At 39.3% G+C, this 25,338-nt stretch overlaps 1 protein-coding gene across 2 annotated transcripts in view; it reads left to right on the top strand.

The window, feature by feature from the left end:
* Positions 1 to 8,478, top strand: part of dcun1d1 (DCN1, defective in cullin neddylation 1, domain containing 1 (S. cerevisiae)) — a 46,269-nt gene extending 37,791 nt beyond the window's left edge. For both annotated transcript variants that reach the window (XM_067995214.1, XM_067995215.1), the window contains exons 6-7: positions 4,652 to 4,748; positions 5,653 to 8,478. In XM_067995214.1, the coding sequence (XP_067851315.1) occupies positions 4,652 to 4,748; positions 5,653 to 5,732 (177 nt within the window). In that variant the 3' untranslated portion in view covers positions 5,733 to 8,478. The remainder of the gene's footprint in view (positions 1 to 4,651; positions 4,749 to 5,652) is intronic.
* Positions 8,479 to 25,338: the final 16,860 nt, after the last annotated feature.

Raw genomic sequence — 25,338 nt, 5'->3', positions numbered from 1 at the left:
TAAATCCCTGAGTGCCCCTGCTTTTCTGCTCTTTTTAATATGTTGCCATTTAGTTTATGACCTCTCACCTCATATTTAAATTTCTTATGACATCTACCTGTCCAATCAACTAACTTGTTTATGTCCTCCTGAATATGCTTATAGTCTTCACAGTTATCTATGCATCCTATTTGTGTCATCTGCAAATTATAATAGTGTGCCCCTGTACCAGGTATAAAAGAGAAGAGCAATAGTCCCAACATAGCCCTAGGAGAAACCATTGTCTATATATCTCATATCTAAGTTTGCCGATGACACAAAGATTGGTGGCATTGTAAGCAGTGTAGATGAAAACATAAAATTACAAAAGGATATTGATAGATTAGGTGAATGGGCAAAACTGTGGCAAATGGAATTCAATGTAGACAAATGTGAGGTCATCCACTTTGGATCAAAAAAGGATAGAACAGGGTACTTTCTAAATGGTAAAAAGTTTAAAAACAGTGGATGTCCAAAGGGACTTAGGGGTTCAGGTACATAGATGATTGAAGTGTCATGAACAGGTGCAGAAAATAATCAAGAAGGCTAATGGAATGCTGGCCTTTATATCTGGAGGACTAGAGTACAAGGGGGCAGAAGTTATGCTGCAGCTAAACAAAACCCTGGTTAGACCGCACCTGGAGTACTGTGAGCAGTTCTGGGCACCGCACCTTCGGAAGGACATATTGGCTTTGGAGGGAGTGCAGCGTAGGTTTACTAGAATGATACCCGGACTTCAAGGGTTAAGTTATGAGGAGAGATTACACAAATTGGGGTTGTATTCTCTGGAGTTTCGAAGGTTAAGGGGTGATCTGATCGAAGTTTATAAGATATTAAGGGGAACGGATAGGGTGGATAGAGAGAAACTATTTCCGCTGGTTGGGGATTTTAGGAGTAGGGGGCACAGTCTAAAAATTAGAGCCAGACTTTTCAGGAGCGAGATTAGAAAACATTTCTACACACAAATGGTGGTAAAAGTTTGGAACTCTCTTCCGCAAAAGGCAATTGATACTAGCTCAATTGCTAAATTTAAATCTGAGATAGATAGCTTTTTGGCAATCAAAGGTATTAAGGGATATGGGCCAAAGGCAGGTATATGGACTTAGATCACAAATCAGCCATGATCTTATCAAATGGCAGAGCAGGCACAAGGGGCTGAATGGCCTACTCATGTTCCTATATCTCCCCTCCCCCCACCCCCCCCCCCCACCCCCGGTCCAAAAAACATCTGTTAACCACTATCTTTTCTTGTCCTTTATCGGACTTCCTATCCATGCTGGCACTCTGTTAAATTTGTTGGACACAAATTGGCTTTTAAAGTTCAATACTGGCTATCCTGAATGAGCCCATGTCTTTCTAAGTATTAATTTTCTCCCATATAGTGTCTAGAACTTACCCACTACCATGCAAGGCTGACTGCCCTATAGTTATCTGGTTTACTCACCTTTGTTCAAAGAGGGAAAAAATTATAATTTGTCAATCTTTCCAGTCCTCTGACATAACTTCCATATCTAAGGATCTATTAGATAAGAAATTACTTACACTCAGATGTGTCCTCCATGCCTCTGGTTATCCTTTCCAGTAAGAGAGCTATCTCCATTCATCGTTTTGAATAGTACAAGACCTCTTCCTTTCCCACCCAAACAAATTCCATTCTGCTAAAACAAATTGACTTCTTCATAGCTTAGCAACAAACTTTAAAATTGTCTATGCCTGTCTTTGACTCCTTTCCACTGCATCTGCTTTCTCAAGCATGCTGCCCAAAATGGGACCCATTTGTCCTCCATCCTCAGGCCCCACAGAGAAAGTGGTAAAACTCACTTTCCAGAAAAGTCTGGAAAATATCAGTCAAGGCCGGGATTAGAGTTCTGGTTTCTTGGAATGTTGGACTCAACCAACAATGTGGCTACGGGTCTACCGTTAGAGTAAATATCAAAATGTAACATAACTGAGTTGCTAGTTAACAGATAAGGGGAAAACATTTATTAATGGGCATTGTTACTGCAGTTGCAGAAATGTTATAGTATTTTGCTGTAGTTCAGGTGCATACGTAGAACATTGGGTGGGAGCAAATAGACTCAGAGGCAAATTTGTTCTTAGTAAATGAACCATGTTTTTTTAAACTCATAAATCTGTGTATATGAAATATTGCAATGTAACCTGTTTTCATAGAGTCATAGAGTACGGATAGAGGCCCTTCGGCCCATCGTGTCCGCGCCGGCCATCAGCCCTGTCTACTCTAATCCCATATTCCAGCATTTGGTCCGTAGCCTTGTATGCTATGGCATTTCAAGTGCTCATCCAAATGCTTCTTGAATGTTGTGAGGGTTCCTGCCTCCACAACCCTTTCAGGCAGTGAGTTCCAGACTCCAACCACCCTCTGGGTGAAAAAGTTCTTTCTCAAATCCCCTCTAAACCTCCCGCCTTTTACCTTGAATCTATGTCCCCTTGTTATAGAACCCTCAACGAAGGGAAAAAGCTCCTTAGTATCCATCCTATCTGTGCCCCTCATAATTTTGTACACCTCAATCATGTCCCCCCTCAGCCTCCTCTGCTCCAAGGAAAACAAACCCAATCTTCCCAGTCTCTCTTCATAGCTGAAGCGCTCCAGCCCTGGTAACATCCTGGTGAATCTCCTCTGCACCCTCTCCAAAGCGATCACATCCTTCCTGAAGTGTGGCGACCAGAACCGCACACAGTACTCCAGCTGTGGCCTAACCAGTGTTTTATACAGCTCCATCATAACCTCCTTGCTCTTATATTCTATGCCTCGGCTAATAAAGGCAAGTATCCCATATGCCTTCTTTACCACCTTATCTACCTGTTCCGCCGCCTTCAGGGATCTGTGAACTTGCACACCAAGATCCCTCTGACCCTCTGTCTTGCCTAGGGTCCTCCCATTCATTGTGTATTCCCTTGCCTTGTTAGTCCCTCCAAAGTGCATCACCTCGCACTTTTCCGGGTTAAATTCCATTTGCCACTGTTCCGCCCATCTGACCAACCCATCTATATCGTCCTGCAGACTGAGGCTATCCTCCTCGCTATTTACCACCCTACCAAAGCCAAATTATATGGCAACTGATGTCACGACAAGTTCTGGCTAAGATGCTGTACTCGATTAATGCATTGACTTCCTCAGTAAAATTTTCAGTGGACTTCTGGTAAATACTACAGCTCTTGTTTTCATAGTACGGTATAGCACAGAAGGAGGCCATTCGGCCCATCGTGCCTGTGCCGGCTCTTTGAAAGAGGTTTGCAATTAGTCCCACTTGCTTGCTCTTTCCCCATAGCACTTTAAATTTTTTAACTTCAACTATTTATCCAATTCCCTTTTGTATGTTACTATTGAGTCTGTTTCCACCACCCCTTCAGTTAGTGCATTCCAGATCGTGCCATCTCGCTGTGTTTTAAAAAAAAATGTTTCCTCATGTCACCTCTGGTTCTTTTGCCAATAACCTTAAATCTGTGTCCCCTGGTTGCTGACCCTTCTGCCATTGGAAACATTTTCTCCTTATTTACTGTCAAAACTGTTCATGATTTTGAACACCTCTATCAAATCTTTTAACCAGTCTATGATTTCCATAAAGTTACAGCACAGAAGGAGGCCATTTGACCCATCGAGTCCATGCCTGCTCTTTGTAAGAGCAATCCAGTTAGTCCCATTCCCCTGCTCTTTCCCTGTAGCCCTGCAAATTTTTTCCCTTCAAGTATTTATCCAATTACTTTTTGAAAGCCATGATTGAATCTGCTTCCACCAACCTTTCAGGCAGTGCGTTCCAGATCATAACTACTTGCTGCGTAAGAAAATTTTTCCTCATGTCGCCTTTGGTTCTTTTGCCGATCACCTTAAATTTGTGTCCTCTGGTTCTCTGCTCTAAGGAGAACAACCCCAGCTTCTCATGTCTCTCCACATAACTGGAGTCCCTCACCCCTGGTACCATTCTAGTAAATCTCTACTGCACCCTCTCTAAGGTCTTGACATCCTTCCTAAAGTGTGGTGCTCAGAATTAAACGCAGTACTCCAGCTGATGCCTAACCAGTGTCTTATAATGGTTCAGCATAACTTCCTTGCTTTTGTACTCAATGCCTCTATTAATAAAACCAAGGATCCAATATGCTTTTCTAACAGCCTTCTCAATTTGTCCTGCCACCTTCAAATATTTGTGTATGTACACCCTCCGATCTCTCTGTTCCTGCGCCCCCTTTAAAATTGTACCATTTAGTTTATATTGCGCCTCGTTCTTCCTACCAGAATGTATAACTTCACACTTCTCTGCATTAAATTTCATCTGCCATGCGTCTGCCCATTTCATCAGTCTGTCTAGGTCCTCCTGAAGTCTGTTACTATCCTCCTCACTGTTTACTACATTTCAGAGTTTTGTGTCATCTGCAAGCTATGAAATTATACCCAAGTCCAGGTCATTAATATATAATCTAAAAGAGGAGTGGTTTTGTTTGAACTTTTAGGTTTTTAGTATTTACTTCAGGTCACTTGGATTGCAGTCGGTTGCTAAAATGGGATAAATTGCAGAAACAGATTTTTAGTTTTGTATAGTAAAGCTTACTTTGTTTCTCTGTACATTCAAGCCACAAATTATGGTTTTCATGTCATAAAAATTGTTGAATATTTCAGGAACATCATAAAAGATCAATACCTAAAGACACCTGGAACCTTCTGTTAGACTTCAGCTGTATGATTGCTGATGACATGTCCAATTATGATGAAGAAGGTATGCTATCTGTAAAATAACTGGAAAAAGAGTATTCTAAAGCTGTTTTGGACTACATGATTATTTTTCATCCTATGCTAAATGTCATTGAAAAATTGTTTTGATAATTACTTGGAATCAGTCACTAAGATCTCTGCTTTGTAATTTAGTGCTGAGTTATTTGAGAGGTAAATTTACACTTTATCAAACATTAAGATGAGATCTGTGATTTTTAAATATCAGTGTAAGACAGTTTAAATGGGGCAAATAGGCTAGTGAATGTTTCTGCAAATTGTAGGGCACACCAAATCTAAGCTGTTTCATTTATTAGTAAAAGCTGTCAAACTTTTAAAATCATACCATATCAGTTACTATAGAGACTTTAAAAAGCATGTGACATCGGCTTCTGCTTTGAATACTGTATCCATTTACCATGGGCCTGAGTTTGAATCTAGCTCGGCCTGATGGGTTGACCGCTCCACTGCACCTCAATCTAAGAAAAGTGAATTTGGGTGATCTGATTTTATTCTTGCCAGACATGAGCCAAACAGCCTGAAACTGTCCTGAAGTTGTTATAAAATTAACACTCACTTAGAAGTCACAGAAATGTTACATTGGTGCAGAAGTGGAGGACTACTCAACTGAGGCTAATGTTGAGGCACAATATACAGAATTGTACCTTGCATCTAACCCTTGCAGTACCTGATTCGGGAGTGCTTGCTGTCACAATGTGGTAAAAATTCAGTTTCCCTGATCTGTGCCCCTCTCCTTGGTGAACACAAGATTCACCAAACAAGAGCTGACATATTTAGAGTATGTGCTGGGTAATAGATCACTTTCTTGAGTAACAATCTTAAATGAAGTAGAAATGCTTTTTGGAAATATGGAAAAAAAATTACATGTGCAACTTTCTGATGTGTTTCAGGAGCATGGCCGGTGCTTATTGATGACTTTGTGGAATTTGCACGACCACAAATCACTGGGACAAAAAGTACAACAGTGTAGCATTGGGAAGCCTTGTCGCAGAATGTACATGATGTGTACAGAATGAAAAATACAGCAAATAATGCACAGTCATTTCACATTTAGTTAATAAAATGCAGATCAATGGATTGAAGTGAAGATCAATCCTTTTATTCTATCCAGAGGGTTGTTAACACCAAAAAGGACTTTTCTTCAATCATATCGTATTCATTTAATGGTGGTTTGGGCTTCTGTCTTAGTCAGGACCTCTTTATGTAATTTCATCAACACTGAGTGTGAGTTTCGTCTGTATACCCTTTGGGATCCTGTACCATTCATCTTGTATCCATTTGGAGGACTTTTCTGAAAGGATAATTTTACAGTGCTTTTTGACATCATAAAGCACATTGCTGCCTTCAGTTAGGAGCTGAACAGCATTCATTCTTGGACACCGAAAATCTGTATTTGAAATGGAATCTTCGATTTGATCTTAGAACTTTTTAAATTATGTAAACAGGCAGTTAGACCATTACAGAATCTTTCTTTAGCTAATCTTTTAGCCGTTTCTTGTTCTATGGCAGATTACTTGTCATAAAGTCTTACTTTTCTAATGAAGACTGGATCATACCATGCTTATGTATGAAATTTGGTCCTGCTCCATAATGAAAGTGGCATTAGAATGGTGCAATTCTACAAATGAGATCTGTGGTATTTACTGTTTGTTTATACTTTCTTTTTGATGAGAATAAAGCCCCTCCCCCCGGTCATCTGATACTAGCATATTGCTAAACCTTTTTTGGTCAGGTATAATACAAGAGGCACCTTGTCACCATTGTGATACTGGATTTTGCATCTTGGCTTCAGATATTTGTCCTGTGCAGTGCCCTGGAAGGTATTTCAGGTTTCCTTTCCAACTGCAGTATGCTCAAACTAAGACTGTGGATTAGGTTTGGTGCTGTTGATTAAGAAAAGCTAAAATTCCTCTACTCTTTCCAACTCGGGCAGGCCACAGCCATGCTTAACATAAAGAAAACAGCACAGGCCTTCCCTTGTATTTTTTTTATATAAGAAAACTCATGAAAAGTTGACTAGAAATACCTCCGTCTTTTCGCTGGTGTTTGTAGCCATTTACTTTTTTGAAGTCAAGTTTAAAATAGTCTGTGCTTTAAAGAAAGTATTAAAGGCAATTATTTTACACCTGTTTTGATCCTGCATCCCAGCTCAGTTCATTTGTATGCAAAATGGGATGTTTAAGTTGACTTGGCAACCATTGTTGACATTGGGGAAGAGAAGAATTGAAAATCTCCATTAGTGTGAAATGGATTTTGACGCTTGTGCGCTTAGCATAGTTTTACCAATAGTTGCCCTAATAAAGTTCACATAGGTTGCCATGTCTATTGATTGTTCCCTCCATACGTATGAGTGAGTTGTAAAATAGAGGGTAACGAAATGTTTCAAAAACTAAATTCTCAGGTCAGTGTTCAATGCAGGTTTAAGATTAGCCTTTTTACTACCCAGACATATTTAAAATATGTGGAATAATCCATTTAAATAGTAATCAAAATCTGATTCTTATTGTAAATGGCTCCCATGTTGGTCTAATGCATTATTCAGGTAAAAGCTTAGAGCTGGAAGAGGCTATAGTCATTAGGATGTTTTATTTTTTATTACATATCCTTGATCTGGATTTCATACTTGGGTCTTCAAAGAAAAAGCCGTGTATGTTATGCCCTGTGCTAATCTCAAATGCATTTTAAAATTGTTTAATAAACTTTAATTTATAGGTGTTCTGATGTTATACTGCCATCTGATGCAGTTGACTTTCAATCAGTTTTCACTCACCTGTGCTTTGAATTCTGAAATTGTGTTACATGGCTCCTTTCATTCATTTGCGATATGTACAGCCAATGCAGAGACATCTCAATCAGATTCCACAGTTTGTTATGTGCCCAAATGAGTGTGTTGACTTCAACCATTTTATTAACTTGTTATCCAATATTGATGACTAAAATACACCTAAAAAGTAAAACAAGTCTGTTTATCTTGCTCAGAATACTGGAATGACTATATGCAGCTCCTATTTGAGCAGCATACTGTTGGTTGAAAAGTTAACGGTCCTATATTTAGAGCTTTGGCACTGTTTTGCAACTGAACTGTTTCTTTGGCATCAGTTAAAACACATTACTTTAATTCAATTAGGTAATTGAAACTTTTTTCAATAAGCATTTGGTTTACTTTTTATTCCACTATATCATAACAGTGCAAAGACAAAGTGACCATAGAAAGCTGGCCATTTTCGAAAATCTATTTTTTTCACATTAATTTGGAAATTATACTTTCAATAGTTTTCTTTTGAAGATGCATGGTACATTTTAAAGTGCAGTTCTACTGTTTTTATTTTGGTGACACTAAGTTCCCAGATGGAGTTGACCCTAATTAAAATACATGAAATATGGAAAGTACAGCTTTATTGTGCAGGGTTTTTCTAATTTGCTGTTTATACTGTGCAAAGATGATGTACTTGAGTACTGTATGAACCATGGAGTCAGTTAGAACTCCAGTCATTTGCACATGAGATCAGAAGATTCCTAGGAAAAGAAGGCTTAGCTGTTAAAATGAGGTTATAAAGACAATGTAAGCTAAGTAAATTTTGAAGCTAAGGTTAAGCAATGATTTTTGGTTATGGCTCGAATTTAGGTACTTCTGATGCCAATATAGTCTTTTAAATCAAGATATTAAAGAGAAATCACTATTTTAAAGTGGTAGATTTCAATTCCTTACTCACCAATGCAATCCACTTGCCTGCTTCTTTCAGCGTGCACTTCTTTGGTTCTGGAGAAATTCAGCTTACTGGTGTAATAAAGAATTTATATAAAATGCATACGATGCATAAAATACACAAGCATTCAAATAATGCACAAATCCTATTACAACAGTAATGAGCTATATTATGAAAATGCTGAGAAAGGAGAGCACTTCTTTTAAGAGAGGTTTTTGCACAATTTTTTTTTGTGTACACAGAGCAAAGCTGGGGATAGACCTGGCAAAGTCCATTAATGTCCATTCTATTTTTATTGTGCGTCCTATCGTTTTGGTCATGAGGCTTCTTCCCTTTTGTTTTCGTGAAAACAAATTGCAGTGATGGATTTCTTCCTCACAATGCCATTTTCTAATGAGAACGTTCTTTTAGTTGGGCGTGCAGACTGTTCCAGTTATGGATCTTGAGTATTTTGCATGCACACACTCTCACCTGGAACCTCATATGGTGAGGAAAACTGCACCCCTCTTGTGTAACCAACTGCATGAAGGAGAAATATCACCTCACTTTCATTTTTTAGTTTGTCTAAACTTGAGAATAAAGCAACATACATGGAGAGGAGCAAGCAGGATGTCGAATTGTTGGTGAGTAACTAATTGTGCAATTTTGAACAGGATTTAGTTCCACCTTCAGGATGAGGTGGTTGTCCTAAAACTTAATTCAGTGCTATTCATATGAATGGCCTGAACATTTCTTTGCTACATTTGTGGATGATTCTCCAGCTTTCAACCCTGATGGAAACTTTTTGTTTCAGTCGACTGTTCTCACTTGCCCCTGTGGGAAAATTATCTGTGTGCTAGATCTGTGGGAATGTAATTCAAATGAATGAGAAAGGTACTTGTACATACATACATTCTTGCATGCCAGGCCTGGTTTGATGGAGAAAATGCACTTACTCCTTTTTGGTATGTTTTAAGAAAAACATCAAAATATTTGGATTTGATCCTTTGATTTTTAAAAAAATTAACTGCAGCGTAACTGTTCATTTTTAATTAGTTGGTTGTCTTAGGCAGTCTGATATCCAACTAGTAATCTTTTATATTTCTGTTTGATTTATCTACCATTTAGTTCTTCCATGCCACATAGCAATTCCTAACCGAGGGTAGGCAGAGGACCTACTTCCAGACCTTTTGTCAGTTATTAACTTGCCATTAGTATATTGACTCAGCTTAAGTTTTTCCTTCCCCATGAAGAAACTCTTTCCTTGTTTGGCATCCATGCCCAGCATACCTGCTACATTAAGAATGTCAAAACTTAAGGTGTGAGCTCGAATCTTGTCACCTGTACTCCAAGATGCCCATTAAACTGTCAATTTGGTCATGTACATTAGTACTGTTTCTGTATTCACGAACTGTGCTGATGCAACTTTATAACTATTGCACTGAGCTATTCATAGTGATTCAGATTGCACCAAAGCTGTTCACTGGCAGAGATGTTGTACTACATGAACACAAACTTCGGATGCCTCTTCCCAAAGCTTGATGAACCTTATTACATTTTGTACTGCAGTGTTAAACATTTTGTCGGTACATTTCTTCTGCACATTTAAACAAAGGTGTGATTGCAGTTATGGCATGATACCCATTTTAATATCAAAGCTGACTTAAGTAATAAAACTATCATAGAACTAGTTCTTTAAGATATTTAGTCACTTGAAGGGATTAATAGTTTCTTTAAAACTACTAGTGGATCATAAACATACTATTTCAGTAATGTTAATCAAATACAGAAAAACATTCTGAGGGGAAGGGAACAGGAGGAGATGGGGCATTTTTTTTAAAAAAACAAATTTTTAAACCTTTTTTCATAAACTTGCATCTCCCTGTTAAAATTTGCTTAATGGATGCTCAAACGTTCTTTATACAGGTACATAAAAATGTAAAGCAGAAATCTTGTTTTAAAGGAAAACACAGACACATGTACCTATTGACCCATTACAGAATCATCTGCAATGTTTATGTAGTGTGCCAAAACCATTGTCTTTCATTGCTTGGCATAGAATAAACCAACATGGTTCGGTGTATTTTTGCCCTGTTTAGCCACATCCTTGAATATGTTAAGACTTGATAAGGGTCCATCTGTTCCTTTGTGGTATTTTAAGGATTATAGAGAATTGAACACTTGTTCAAACTGAACATTTGTTAACTGTGAAGTCTTCATCCTCGGGTATGGGACAGGGAAACAGTATTGTAATTCAGGCCTAATATAGTGCTTTGTACGTATTGCAATTCTGTACACTTGTAGGTAGTACATTTTAGAGTATTGAAAGCTTGTTTAGGAAGAGCTTGTTTAAATGGATGTCTTGTAAATTATGTAAAATTTTTATCTCATTATGGGCAAATGTATTGTAAATTGACACATAAGATGAAAATCTACAGGGTCCACTGAGAAATGCCAATAAAAGGGTTGTAAAAAATTTTCAATTTATAAGTATCTCATTGCCTGTTTGCTATACATAGAATGGACCTAGAAACCTGTTCTAAAAATTGATGAGGTGTAATAAATGCTGTAAATCAAGAGTTGGACGCTCTTGAATTAAATGTCCAAAGTAAGTGTGTGTGGGGAAACTGCCTTATTTCACAATTACAAGTATTGATTTTCTCTTGCCTCCATTCACTCCCCCACTTCTCCATGTGCACATGCTTTTCTTTTTGTCAGTCTTGGTTACAGTCTTTTTTAAATTTAGTTTTATTTTCCTCAAGAATTTTTAGGAACAGGAGAAAAGCCCTTTAAGTTCAATAAGCTTGCTCCTTTTTTCTTTTTTAAAAAAAAATCTCTCACCTACACACCTCCTTGCCATAACCCTCAAAACCTCAACAAATTTATCATTCATTCTTGAACACTGTCCACTTCAATGACTTTCTCTAGTAACTTATTCCAGGTTGCTCTGTTACCCTTTAGGTGAAATAGTTCTATTGACTTGCCTTATTGCTCCTAACTTTTTTGAATTTTTAATTTATGTCCCCTTGTACTTGTACACTTCAATGTGCCATAGTGAGCAATTTTGTCTGTTCCCTCCATAATCTTGAAAACTTCAATTAAATCACCTCAAAGTCTCTTTTCCAAAGAAAGCAAGCTCAACATTAAACTTGCATCAAAGCTCAGATTTCTGATGTCTGGTATTATTTTCCCTCTATCCACTCAAAGGCAATAATACTCTTCCTATAAATAGCTGACCAGGCTGCAGAAGCAGATCTAACTAATAACTTATACAGTGGCAATTCTAATGCCAATGCTAATGCAACCCAGTACTTTATTTGCCTTTCTTATTGCAGCTAACCACTGGGATGATGATTTCATACATTTATCCACTATAGCCCACATATCTCTCTTGTAGAGCTGTTCCATTTAACATGTACATGTTCTTTTGGTTTCTTGCTCCCATACTAATTGTTTTTCACAAATCAGCATTGAATTGCCCTTGTCCCAGTTTTTTAAAACATTCTAATCCTGAATTTGGTTACATTGTTCCTGATTTGCTCTAACTTTTATTTAGATGTTACCTACCAACTTAATATAAAAATAGCAGTGTTCCCAAGATTGATTTCTGGTCTAACCTCTTATATCTATTGTTTCTTGTCTTTGAGACAATTTTCTATGTAGTGCCATACTTGACTTCTGTGACTTAGTCATTAATTACCTTATCAAAAGCTTTCTGAACATAACATACGGCCCCTCGAGCCTGCTCTGCCATTCAATAAGATCATGGCTGCTCGTCTACATCAACTCCACTTTTCCTTGACAATCCAAGTATATGTAATATCGGCTTCATTTTCCCTGTCCACTATGTCAGAAATATTTTTAAAATTGCAGCGTCAAATACAATCTCTTGCTTGAATCCATTCTGATTGCTTTAATGAGTTACACTTTTCCACGTGTTCACCATGAGATGTTTCAATCATTTGAGTTTCACTATAATTGATTAACTTGTTGATCTATGGTTTCTAGTTGTGTCTTGTCCTTTGTTTTCAAAATACGGAGTTATGTTACCTTATTTCTCAAAGCTCGGCAAATTAAAAGTTATCCATTGTATATTGTTCAGCTCATCTCTTGATCTTGGAAATCTGAAATTTGACTTGAACTTTTGCTCCTTTTTCTAGGTAAAGATAGAGTTTGAAAACTGAGTTAGGAATAGTTACTTAGTTTCCCATTATAATTTTTAAGTAGACCAATACTTTTTTTTTTCATCCTTTGTCCAAAAAATCTTATATACTTACCTCAGTCAAAAGTGGGTGGTTTCAAGCCCTGCTCCAGGACTTGAGCACATTATCTAGGCTGACACTTCAGTGCAGTACTGAGGGAGTGCTACATAGTCAGAGATGCCATCTTTTGGGATGAGACTTTAAACTGAGGCCCCACGTCCTATTTAGATGGGTGTATAAGATCCAACGGCACTATTCAAAGAGCAGGAAAGTTCTCCTAGTGTCCTGGTCAACATTTATCCCTCAAGCATCACCAGAAATAAATTAACTGGCTATTTATCTCATTGCTGTTGGTTGTGAAGCACTTTGGGGTGTCCTGAGGACGTCAAAGGCAAGTTCATTCTGTGTGTGTGTGTCAGTCAAGATGTAAGTGTGCAAATGTAAAATTTGTGTTTTGTTATTTGCTGATCTCAGCTTCTTTATCTTGGATTCAGGATTTAAATTTTCTCCCCATTGATTGGGTAAACATCTAGCTTAGGAATTTTTGACCTGATTTTGCTTCTGTTGTGTCTCCCTTTATAAGTTTTGAAAGTCTGAATACTGTTTGTTTACATTCCTACAGCTGGAGCAAAACATTAATTTGGATTGTAGCTTCATTATTTTCTTAGATAATTCCTACTTTTCTACTGAAGATCTCCAAGCTAATGCTGTGTTACAATTAACCTTTTAAAATTTATTTTGCATTCCCCAGGAGTCTGCTCTTTTAAATTATTTGTGTTGATGTTTTTTGCACAGGATCATTTCTATTCCAATGATATTCTGATTGGATCCTGGACACACACTTTCTATTTTACAGTACCATTCTGGGTGGTAACTAAAATTCCATTATCTTAACTCCCATTCACCCATCACCCCTGTACTTGCTGACCTACATTGGCTTCCAGTCCAGCAATGACTCGAATTCTCATGCTTGTGTTCAAATTCTATATTCCTCCAACTCTGGCCTCTTGTGCCTACCCAATTTCCTTCAGCTGCCTAGGTTCTCAGGTCTGGAATGACCTCCCTAAACCCCTCCACCTGACCTTTTAAGATTTTCCTTAAAACCTACCTCTTTGATCAAGTTTTTGGTCACTGATACTAATGTATGGTTTGGTTCGGTGTCAATTTTTGTCTTTGCTCTTGTGAAGTGCCTTGGGACATTTTACTATGTAAAAGGCACTATATAAATGCAAGTTGTTAAATCCAGAATAACTGACACTGCTGACTATTTGATAAACTGATTGATGAAATAATCCTGCACCACCTTTAGAAGCATGCACTCTAGCATTTCCTTTATTTCTCAGTCAGTGTCTACATAAGCAAAGTCCCCTGTGATTAAAGCTTTGGCCTTTTTACAGGCCTCCTTGATCTGGCAAATTACAAAAAAAAAAATTTTCCTCTGCTGCCTAGGAGGCCAACAACCAGTAATCACCTTTCCTTTTTTGTCCTTGACCTCAACTGACACACTCAGCTGCTCAGCCAAAGCACTTTATATAGATTATTGTATGAATGTAATGTCCTCTCTACCATACTGCTGCCACTCCATCTGCTATCTTCAGCTTGTTCTTTTTGTAGACTTTACCCTAGCATTTCAATGTTCCATCCAATGTAATTCCCTCTGCATCAAACTGTTCCTTCCAATTCCACAAACTTGTCTGCTTTTCCTTTTATTATCTTTTTGCCTATTTTCCCATCTTTACTAGTAGCTATCTTCCCTGCAGGTCCAGACGATCTCTTCCCCCTCCCCTCCCTTTGTATTTCTTTACCACCATCCACAAGTATAAAAAGCTGGGCCGGTGAAGAAAAGTTTTAATTTTTACTAAGGTGTCACTGTGTTATCACTAAATAGTAATTTGTTTTTTTGCTAGGCATCAGTGACCAGTTCTGAGTTTTATTAACTGTGCTAACCAATCAATATGTTCAAAATAACTCTCTACAACTTTTCAGTTCTTTTGCAAAATCATCGTATGCATGTTGCCAGATCTGGATTTTGGGAGAAATGCTGGAGACTAGCTCTTGGGTTATTATTAAAGCATTCTGTATCAGGCTTCCAGGCAGTATGTATGTTGATACTGCCTTTCCATTTTGATTTTTTTTCAATTTTTCCTTCCCTGTGGGGAAAAATCTGCTCAGTGTCTGCTTACATCAGAGAATTTATTGTGTAAGGAATTGAGGGCACAAACCCACATTCTATTACTCCATGATAAAATAGTTCCTAGTGCTCTATGTAACACTGCTCCTCAAACTAAGTTTTATAAGTGCTGTACTTGATCATAAAAAATAGGCTGCAACCTTTTGATTAAAACATTTATTTATTTGCTATAAATTGTGTAATCATTTTATGCCAGTCATTCACAGAAATTTGATTTATTTTGAAGATCACCATAATCCCACTTAGTGTCAGCCATGGCTCAGTGGTAACACTCTCGCCCCTGGGTCAGAAGGTTATAGGTTCAAACTCCACTCGAGAGACTTGAGCACATAATCTAGAGTGGTGGTTCACTGCAGTACTGTCGGAGGTGCCATCTGTTGGATGAGACATTAAACAGAGGCCCTATCTGCCCCCTCAGGTGGATGTAAAAATCCCATGGCACTATTCAAAGAAGAACAGGAGCGTTCTCCCCATATCCTGACCAATATTTATCCTGCAACCAACAACAAAAACAGATTATCTGGTCATTATCTAATCGCTGCTTGTCAGATCTTGCGATACACAAATTGGCTGCTATGTTTCCTACATTACAATAGTGACCACTTCAAAAGCTCTTCATTTCTGTAAAGTGGTTTGGGATGTCCTGAGTTTGTGAAAGGTGCAATATAAATACAAGCCTTTCCCTCCTCTTCTTCCCTCCTTCCCCTCTCCCTCTAACCTAGCACAATTCCACTATATATCAATAATATAGACTTCCTGTCTATAAAACCTTGTCACGTTTTTGAGACACTTTGTGTCACCTGTTTCCCATTGTAAATTGCTGTTTCCACCTTAACAATGGAAACTTGTCTTAATAACCGTGTCATGCTGTAACTACAATCCGTTGTTAGTGGTGGTTATAACCCAGGCTATACGTGAGAGAAAAACAAAATGCTGGAGAAACACAGCATGTGTGGAGAGAGAAACAGTGTTAATGTTTCAGGTCTGTAATATTTCATCAGAACTAGATGTTGGCGACTAACAGTTTTTAAACAGGTACGGAGCCCGGAGGTGGGGGTCAGGCAGAGAAGGAAGAACAAAGGGGAAGGTCTGTGATAGGGTGGAGGGCAGGAGTGATTAAACGACAAAAGGGATGATGGTGCAAGGCTTAAGGGGGTGGTAATGGGACAAGTAAAGAAACAAAAGATAGGTCCAGAGGAGGTGTAAATGGTTACAGCAGAGGAGGTGGGAAACCCTCATGGTATGGGAAACATGGCAGAGAAAGGTAGATAGACCCCAGGGGTGTGGACCATCCTGCTGGCTGTGTATTGATAGAGGAGCCCACCACAAGCACCAGCCCATACCTCCTCATTCCCAGTAACTCTGACTCAGCCATCCTCCATTGCCAGCACCTGCTGTCCAAAAAAATGGGAGCAGTGGTTCAGATCTAAACAGGAATTTACACTAGAGAAACTCCTAGCTTCAACCAACTCTTCTTTGAAAAGAAAGATTCGCAAATTGCTTTTTAGAAATAAAATTATACGAAAATAAAGACAGAATGTTTGACTTTAAAGTGGAACTGAATTATGTCTGTGTGTCCTTGTCCAATTATTCCCCCACCCACTAACTGCTTCAATGTAACATTATACTTGGTCTCGACATCCCCCCCTAACCCCCAAACCCAATGTAACCCCCTCAAAATAGTACCATTTAGATTATACTGCCTTTCCATGTTCCTCCCAAAGTTCATCACTGCACACTTAATCCGCATTAAATTCACGTGTCTGCCCATTCCTCCTGAAGTTTGCTACTATTCTCCCTATTTACTACGTTGCCAAGTTTTGTATCATCCGCAAACTTCAAAGTTGCACTCCCTATAGCTAAGTCCAGGTCATATATAACAAGAAAAGCAACGGTCCTAATACTGACCCCTGGGGGACCCCACTGTTTACTTCTTTCCAGTCAGAAAAACATCTGTTAGTCACTACTCTCTGCCTCCTATCCATCAGCAATTACATACCCAGGTTACTATCGTCCCTTTAATCCCATGTGCTTCTATTTTCTGAATAAGTCTGTTATGTGATACCTTTATCAAATGTCTTTTGAATGTCCATAATATATATATATATATATATATCTACTGCACTACTTTCATCAACCCTCTGTACTTTATCAAAGAACTCAATCATGCTGGTTGTCCCTTATTAACCCATGCTTCTCAAAGTGAGAATTAATTTTGTCCTTGACACTGGTTTCTAGTAGTTTCCCCACCACTGACGTTAGACTGACTGGCCTGTAGTTACCAGGTTTATCCCTCTCCCCTTTTTTGAATAGGGGCATAACATTTGCAATCCTCCAGTCCTCTGGCACCGCTCCCATATCCAAGCAGGATTGAAAGATTGTGGTCAGAGCTTCTCCTATATCCACCCTTGTTTCCCTCAGCAACCTAGGATGCATCCCATCTGGATCGGGTGACTTGTTAACTTTGATTCCAACCTATTTAGCAAATCCTTTCTACCTTTTTATTCAATCCTATATCTCTACTCCTTACTCCTCTACTACGACATTAACTTCATCCTCTTGTGAAGACCGATGCAAAAAGTATTCATTTAGCACCTCAGTCATGCGCTTTGTCTCCTAGAAGATTTCCTTTTTTGTCCCTAATGGGCTCCACCATTCCTTTTAACTATCCTTTTTACTTTGTTTGTTTATAAAAGATTTCTGGGTTCCCATTTATGTTACTTGCTAATCTTTTCTCATAATTTCTCTTTGCCCTTACATCCTTTTTCAATTTCCCTCTGCACGCTGTATTCTGTCTGGTTTTCTATTGTATTCTGTGCTTGACTCTTGTCATAAACTTCCTTTTTTCTGTTTATTTTAACCTCTATTGCCTTTGTCATCCAGGACGCTCTAGCTTTGGATGCCCTATCTTTCCTCATGAAATATGCTTGGTTTGTATCCGAACTATATCCACCTTGAAGGCCTACCATTGCTCATTTATTGTTTTCTTGACCAATCTTTATTTCCAGTCCATCTGTGCTAGATCCCTTCTCAAATCACTGAAATTGGCTCTCTTCCAGTTGGGTATTTTCACTGTTGATTTTTCTTTGTCCCTTTCTGCAACTACTTTAAACCTAATTATATTATGATCACTATTGCCCAGATGCTCTCCCATTGAAACACACTCCACTTGCACTACTTCATTCCCTAGAACTAGACCCAGCACTGCTTCCTTCCTTGTTGGGCTAGAAACATACTGTGGAGATGCCGGTGATGGACTGGGGTTGACAATTGTAAACAATTTTACAACACCAAGTTATAGTCCAGCAATTTTATTTTAAATTCACAAGCTTTCGGAGGCTTCCTCCTTCCTCAGGTGAACGAAATGAAATCCTCGAAATGAAATCGCATTTATAATTCACAGAACAATGCTTGGTGATTACAGACAGTTTTTTCAACTGCCCGTTGTAATCTGTAATCACCAAGCATTGTTCCGTGAACCATAAATGCGATCTCATCTCGAGGACCTCACCTCGTTCACCTGAGGAAGAAGGAAGCCCCCGAAAGCCTGCGAATCCAAAACAAAATTGCTGGACTATAACTTGGCGCCGCAAAACCGTTTACAATTGTCAACCCCAGTCCATCACCGGCATCTCCACATCAGAAAAATAATAGGAATTGAATTAAAATTGACGAGCCCTCGGTCAGCTTTGCTTAGTTGGTGGCACTCTCTCCTGAGTCAGCAAGTTGTGGGTTCAATCTGCACTTGAGAACACGTAGGCTGACAGTCCAGTGCTACATTGCAAGGTGCTGCTGTTGGGAATAGAAGTTAAATTGAGATCCCTTCTGGTTTTGCGGCGCCAAGTTATAGTCCAGCAATTTTGTTTTGGATTCGCAGGCTTTCGGGGGCTTCCTTCTTCCTCAGGTGAACGAGGTGAGGTCCTCGAGATGAGATCGCATTTATGGTTCACGGAACAATGCTTGGTGATTACAGATTACAACGGGCAGTTGAAAAAACTGTCTGTAATCACCAAGCATTGTTCTGTGAATTATAAATGCGATTTCATTTCGAGGATTTCATTTCGTTCACCTGAGGAAGGAGGAAGCCTCCGAAAGCTTGTGAATTTAAAATAAAATTGCTGGACTATAACTTGGTGTTGTAAAATTGTTTACAATTAGAAACATACTGATTAAGAAAGTTATCCTGTACACATGTTAGGAATTCTTCACCCTCCTTGCCCTTTACACTGTTTTCCTCCAGCCTACATTAGGGTAATTGAAGTCCCCTACTGTTACTGCTCTGTTATTTTTACATTTATCTGAAATTTGTCTACAGATTTGCTCCTCCATCTCCTCACTATTTGGGGGTTTATAGAAAACATCCAGCAATGTAGAAGCTCCTTTTCTGTTCCTTAACTCTAACCAAATAGATTCAGTCTTTGCACCCTCTAGTATATCATCCCTCTGTAGAACTGTAATATTATCATTGATCTAAACTGCCAACCCCCTTTTTTCCTTCCCCATCCCTCTCGAATACATTGTAGTCAGGAATGTTTAGTTCCTATTCCTGCCCATGTTTAAGCCAGGTCTCTGTTAGACACTATATTACAACCCCATTTGGCAACTTGTGCCTGCAGCTCATCAACCCTTTTTGTAACACTCCTCGCATTAACACAATGCATTCCAACACCATGCTAGTCGGCTTTGCTTTTTTTTCCACCATCTAATTCCTGCTCTTGCTACACTACTCTTTATATTCTGTTGCGGTTTATCCCTCCTGGTTTTCTATGCACCTACTCTGTCCTCTCTGTTGCTACGTCCTGGTTACCTCCCCCTGCCAAATTAGTTTCAATCCTCCCCCACAGCACTCATTAACCTCCCCGCAAAGACATTGGTCCCAGCCCTGTTCAGGTGCAACCCGTCTGGCTTGTACAGCTCCCTTCTGCCCCATACTAGCCAAAGAATGAAATATTGCCAATGAATACAAAACTGAAAGCTAGTTTTCAACTAACAAGTTTTAGAAGGAGCTGGAGCACCAATGCATGTGTTATGGAGCAATAAGAGGTGATAGGTGTGTGTCTACAATTTTTTGAAATGCCACAGACCCAGTTGCAGCAATGCAGTCTGAATCAAACTTCACGGGATTTCCTCATCAATTGTGGACTTTTTATGCGTATTGTGTCTGCATTTGTTAATGCAAGTTGCGAGAATTGGCAAAGGTGTGTACAATTACCTTTTAGGAAGGATGTCAAGCCTTGGAGAGGGTACGCAGGAGCTTTGCCAGGGATGAGGAATTTCAGTTATGTGGAGAGATTGGAGATGATGGGATTGTTCTCCTTAGAGCAGAGAAGGTTAAGGGGAGACAAAATTATGAGGGGTTTTGATAGAGCGAATAGGGAAAAACAGTTTCCTCTGGCAAATGGGTCAGAACTCGAGGGGAAATGAGAAATTTTTCACACACTGGTGTCACTACCTGACAGGGTGGTGGAAGCAGATTCCATAGGAACTTTCAAACGGCAATTGGGCAAGTACTTGAGGACTAATTTTCAGGGTTATGGGGAAAAAGCTGGGGTGTGGGGTGAAACTGGACAGCTCTTTCAAAAAGCTGACATAGACACGACTGGCCAAATGGCCTTTCTGTGCTGTAAGATTGTATGGTTCTATACGGAAGTATTAGAATTCTAGCCCTTTCTACAGTGACAGTCTACGTTGCTATTGTAAGAATTGGTAGGTATATTTTTCTGATTAAACAATTTGAAAGAGAAGTGTGTAGGTATTTTAAAAGGTCCAGTATAATCACTGGTGGAATGATGTCATTGTTTTAATATATTTTAAAGCCAAAACTTACTTTTGTCTGCATGAATTACAATTAATGTTAGATGTGTGCATTTATTAAATTGTATTCTACTCTCCATCTTCTGCCAATATTGCTCTTGCCTGGTTCTGCATGTAGTGGTCACAATAAAAAAGTTGCCTCCGATGACTTCTTTGCCTGCATAGTCAAGTCCATTGTACCTTAAGCTCCATTCCATTGTACCTTAAGATCCATTCATGATTGTCTTTTCTCTCTTTCCCCCCCCTGCACCCACCCCCCCCCCCCCCCCCCCCCCCGTAATTCATTATTTATATATTACACCTCAGGAATTTTTTTTGGGAGCATAGCAATCAGTGTCCATGTGTAGACTAACTCTCTGGTCTATCCATTTGATGCAAAGGCAATTTGTGCCCTCTACAATTGCCTTACAAATAGTAAGACCTAGATGAGCCAAAAATACTTCTAGCTTAGTGAGTCAGCCCAAAGATATCCTTCCTTCCCGACCCCCATTCCCAACCCTAAAGCACTTGATGTGTTTCTGGCCGTGACTCCATTAACCTTTCTTAGAACACACATCTTAAGTTAAATTCAATCATGGTATTGTTCAACTTGGTGCTGCATTTCCTTTGCTACATTCATTTCATTAGCAAAACTGCCTGTCTACCTTGGCAAAATTGCCAGCCTCTGCTCCTTATCTCCACCACCCCTGTTGACATCCTAGTCCATGACTTTTCAAATACTCTCCACCCTCTGTAAATTACATTGTCTTTTACAAGCTCCACTAGCTGCTCATGTCTTTACAAATTGACTTCAAGATCCTCATCCTCATCCCTCCAAGGCTCTGTGGTAGCGATCTCCTCCAGTCATTTGTCCTACATGACCCTCTGACACTAGTTTAATTAGTTTAATCTTGTTCTCTGTTCCATAATTAATGGGCACTTTTTTTTCAGCCATTGCTCCCGTACCCTTCAGCATTACTTTTGTAAAACCCTTCACTTTGTGGCTTCCCTCCTGGTTTCAAAACCTATCTCTGTGACCGTCCCTTCAGTGCTTCGGCCTACCCCCATGACAACCTTTTTTCCATTTTCCGTTTTCCTTCCTTTGCATTCACTAATTATCTTTCTAAATGTAAAGCATTTTGAGACTTGTGTGAGGAGCACTGTAGAAATATGTTGTTGTATGTTGTGGCTGTAGTATGACCAATTTACAACACACTACAAACTTGCTTTCCCATATCAGTCTAGGCCCTGAGTAGGTTCATTTCTGACATTTACTTGCCTTAATGGTTATTTCTGGTTGTCTGTGTATTTAATACCAGTTGTATATAGGAATATTGCTGGGTCACATGGCATTCAGTGAAAAATCAATGAAAGTAGGGTTACTCAGCCTTCTGATGTAAAAAGCCATTTCCAGTATTACTTTGCTTAGATGAGTGGCTAGCAGACTCCAGCTTTAGTTTTGTTTATGATGTAAACTGCAACGACAACAAAATCATTGGCCACATAATCTGTTGCCTCATCTGTCGAACCGAGTCACGAAGATCCCGGACTTTATGCTCAGCATATGCCTCTTTTGCCTGAGCGCCTTGGACAATTGCTTGTGGCAGAGTGATTGTCAGCCACTCTGACTTAGTAGTCACCCTGTGTCTTGGGAACAGTATTTTACAGATGCAGTTGAAGTGCACAGGATGGGCTATTGTAATATAAAATCTGCCCCTATCTTTAATTGGCTGCAGAAACAGGTGTAGGATTTATTTCTGTGGGCTTGAAAAGACTCAGCCTGGACTTAAACATTTTATAATGGTTTTGAACACAAGTTCATTGACATTAAGATATGGCAGTTTTCCAGATAATGAGGTCGTACAATATTAGCCGGGGAGTACAACTCAAAACTGAGTTATCAGTTCCTTGTTTTGGGAGAAATGAGGGGGTTAACTCTTTGTCTTTAACAACATCTATGAAAGCTCTCCTACCAACTATACACTCTGCTAGTCCAGGGCTTCAAGTCCACTACTTTTATCCATCTCATGGTTCCCAGGTGAGTGTCGCCCTGACCGTTCTTGCTGCCTCGACCTTATTTAGTCCTCAAGACTGGCACCCAAAAAGTCCAAACTTCGTCGCAGGAAGGGCTTGCGCAGAGTGCTTGGCCTGGACAATACTGGGCTTGGAAATGTACTCTGGCATGGCAGTGCCTCTTAAACAGCCTGACGAAAGGTGGTGAAGTTCTGGTGCTAAAAACGATGAACTGCTGCCCGGGACCAATACACAAGAGACAAGAGTTGGAGCTGCAACTTCAAGTGCACCAAGGGAGGTTGGCCCTAAGTGGGGCTGCAGAAAAAGCACAGGTACCAGCTGAATGGAGCGAGGTCACTGCCTGAGTCAGTGCAATCACTCAACTAACTCCCTTGTATCTGGCTACATCTGAAGCAGTGTGCTCCTTGCAAGAGCAAGACAAACTGAGAACTCATATTTCATATAGTTCTTTTTGGGTCTATCAAGCATGGTTCAGACACATGAGCAAGCCTTGCTAAATTTACCATAATACTTATGTATGTTCACTTTATATATTAAAGTGAACATATATAAACAGCTATTGGCATTTATTTAGCACCTTTAACATAGAAAAACATCCCAAGACGCTTCACAGACATGCAAGGGAAAAACGGGAGGTGGAGCCTAAGAAGCTCGTGGAAGGAATGTCCAAACGCTTGGTCAGAGAGATGAGTTTTAAGCAGAGTCTTCAAGAGAAGGGAGGCTGCAGGGGAGGGAATTCCAGAGAGCAGCCCACAGCCACAGCTGTTAATGCTGAGGTGAAGGGAGGGAGGAACTACACAAAAGGCTGGACTCAGGATCAGAGGGAGGAAAACTTGTAGATTTGAATGGTGTTTTTTGAGCTAGCAAAGGGATTAAATACAAAGATAAAGTGACCTGATAAAGGTCTTTAAAATTATGAGGAGGTTTGATAGAATAGATGTAGAGAAAATGCTTCCACTTGTGGGGAGTCCAAAACTAGGGGCTATAACTATAAGATAGTTACTAATGAATCCAATAGGGAATTCAGAAGCAACTTCTTTTTACCCAGAGAGTGGTTAGAATGTGGAACTTGCTACCACAAGGAGGAGTTGAGCCAACTCGAGATGCATTTAAGGGGAAGCTAGCTAAGAGAAGATGAGGGAGACAGGAATAGAAGGGTATGCAGATACAGTTAGATAGAGTGGGAGGCGGCTTGTGTGGAGCAGAAACATCAAAACCAGTCAAGCCAAATGGTCTGTTTCTGTGCTGTAAATTCTATGAGACATTTAAGCTGTTGAGGGCAGAGCCAATGAGAGGTCAGCTAGGGAACGTGGAATTAGGTGCAGTGATAGGATATGGGCAGCAAAGTTTTGGATGAGCTGAAGTTTATTAAAAGTGGAGGATGGGAGGCTGGCTGGGAATATTAGAATAATTGATTCTGATGGTGACAAAAGGACAAATGAGGGTTTCAGTGGCAGATGGGCTAAGGTAGGGGAGAAAGCGGGTGATGTTAGAGGTGGAAGTAGGTGATGAAGAGCTTATGGTGTCAAAAGCTCAGCTCGAGATCGAAGACTAATTGCAGTTTGGGTCGGACAAACAACTCAATCCCAAAGCCATCTATTCCAGTGGAAATTAATGAGTCCATCCAGACAGGTGGGTCACATCTAATGAAGCAAGAATTGCATTGTTAGAGTTGATGCTGTAGTGTGTTGAAGTGGAAGTAATGTTTGTTTTAATGCATTTCCCTGCATCACAGCATTGCCTACACTTCAAAAGTACTTCAGTAGCTGTAAAGTGCTTTGGGATGTCCTGACATAGTGAATGGCACTATACAAATGGAAGTGTTTTCTTGCATAACTTTTTTTTAATAATGGTCTCATCAACAGTTTGTATCAGTAACACACCAAGACTGTTAGTCAAATCGACACTAAGACAATTATAGTAAATCAGTTATTTAAAATTGGATGTTACAATTGTTGTGCATTGGAACTTCAAGCTGACATAATTAATGTATTGCAGAAATGTTTCATCAAGATATGATTGAGTAAATGTTACTGTGGATGATAAGTGGTTTCTTGCACATTTGATCTACTTTCTATAAGAAATCAAAATTGGGGTTATTCTGCAACCCAGAGGAAGGCATAGGTGTTTTATTGATTCCTTTTTGAAACCACACCTGTTTGGAGCTGAAGGTTGGATGAAACCAGACCGTCTCAAAAAACGTGAGCTGAAATATGAAATAACACTGACCATTCCATTTTATGAAAGGGTCAGGCGGTTGCTGTATGCCACATTAACAGGACTTAGTAAAGCAAATATAACATCACTGCAAAGATTTATCATCCTTTCAATTTTTAAAATATTTTTATTTTAATATAAGCCTATAGCTTTTCTGGCCAGAAAACTATTTTGTATAGTAAACAGCACTATAATGTTACGCTTCAATTACCACACTTTGTATAAAAGATTGATTTAATCTAAAGTGGCTTTTGGTATTCATTTTGTAAATGTATACTGTGATTTGTTGTATCAATTTGCCTTTTCAGGATCAGTGCACATTTATATATGAAATGTGGAAGTGAGATTTGATAGTTATAAAATATTCTAATGAAAAAAGCAGAAATGTACTATTAAAGAGAGACCTGGATTGGGTGGTGAAGTGGGTTAGACATTAGCTGTTCACTGGAGAAG

The sequence above is a fragment of the Heptranchias perlo genome, chromosome 13, assembly GCF_035084215.1.
Source record: "Heptranchias perlo isolate sHepPer1 chromosome 13, sHepPer1.hap1, whole genome shotgun sequence".
Lineage (NCBI taxonomy): Eukaryota > Metazoa > Chordata > Chondrichthyes > Hexanchiformes > Hexanchidae > Heptranchias > Heptranchias perlo.
The sequence above is the reverse complement of the archived record's forward strand: the minus strand, read 5'-3'. Positions and strand labels throughout refer to the sequence as shown.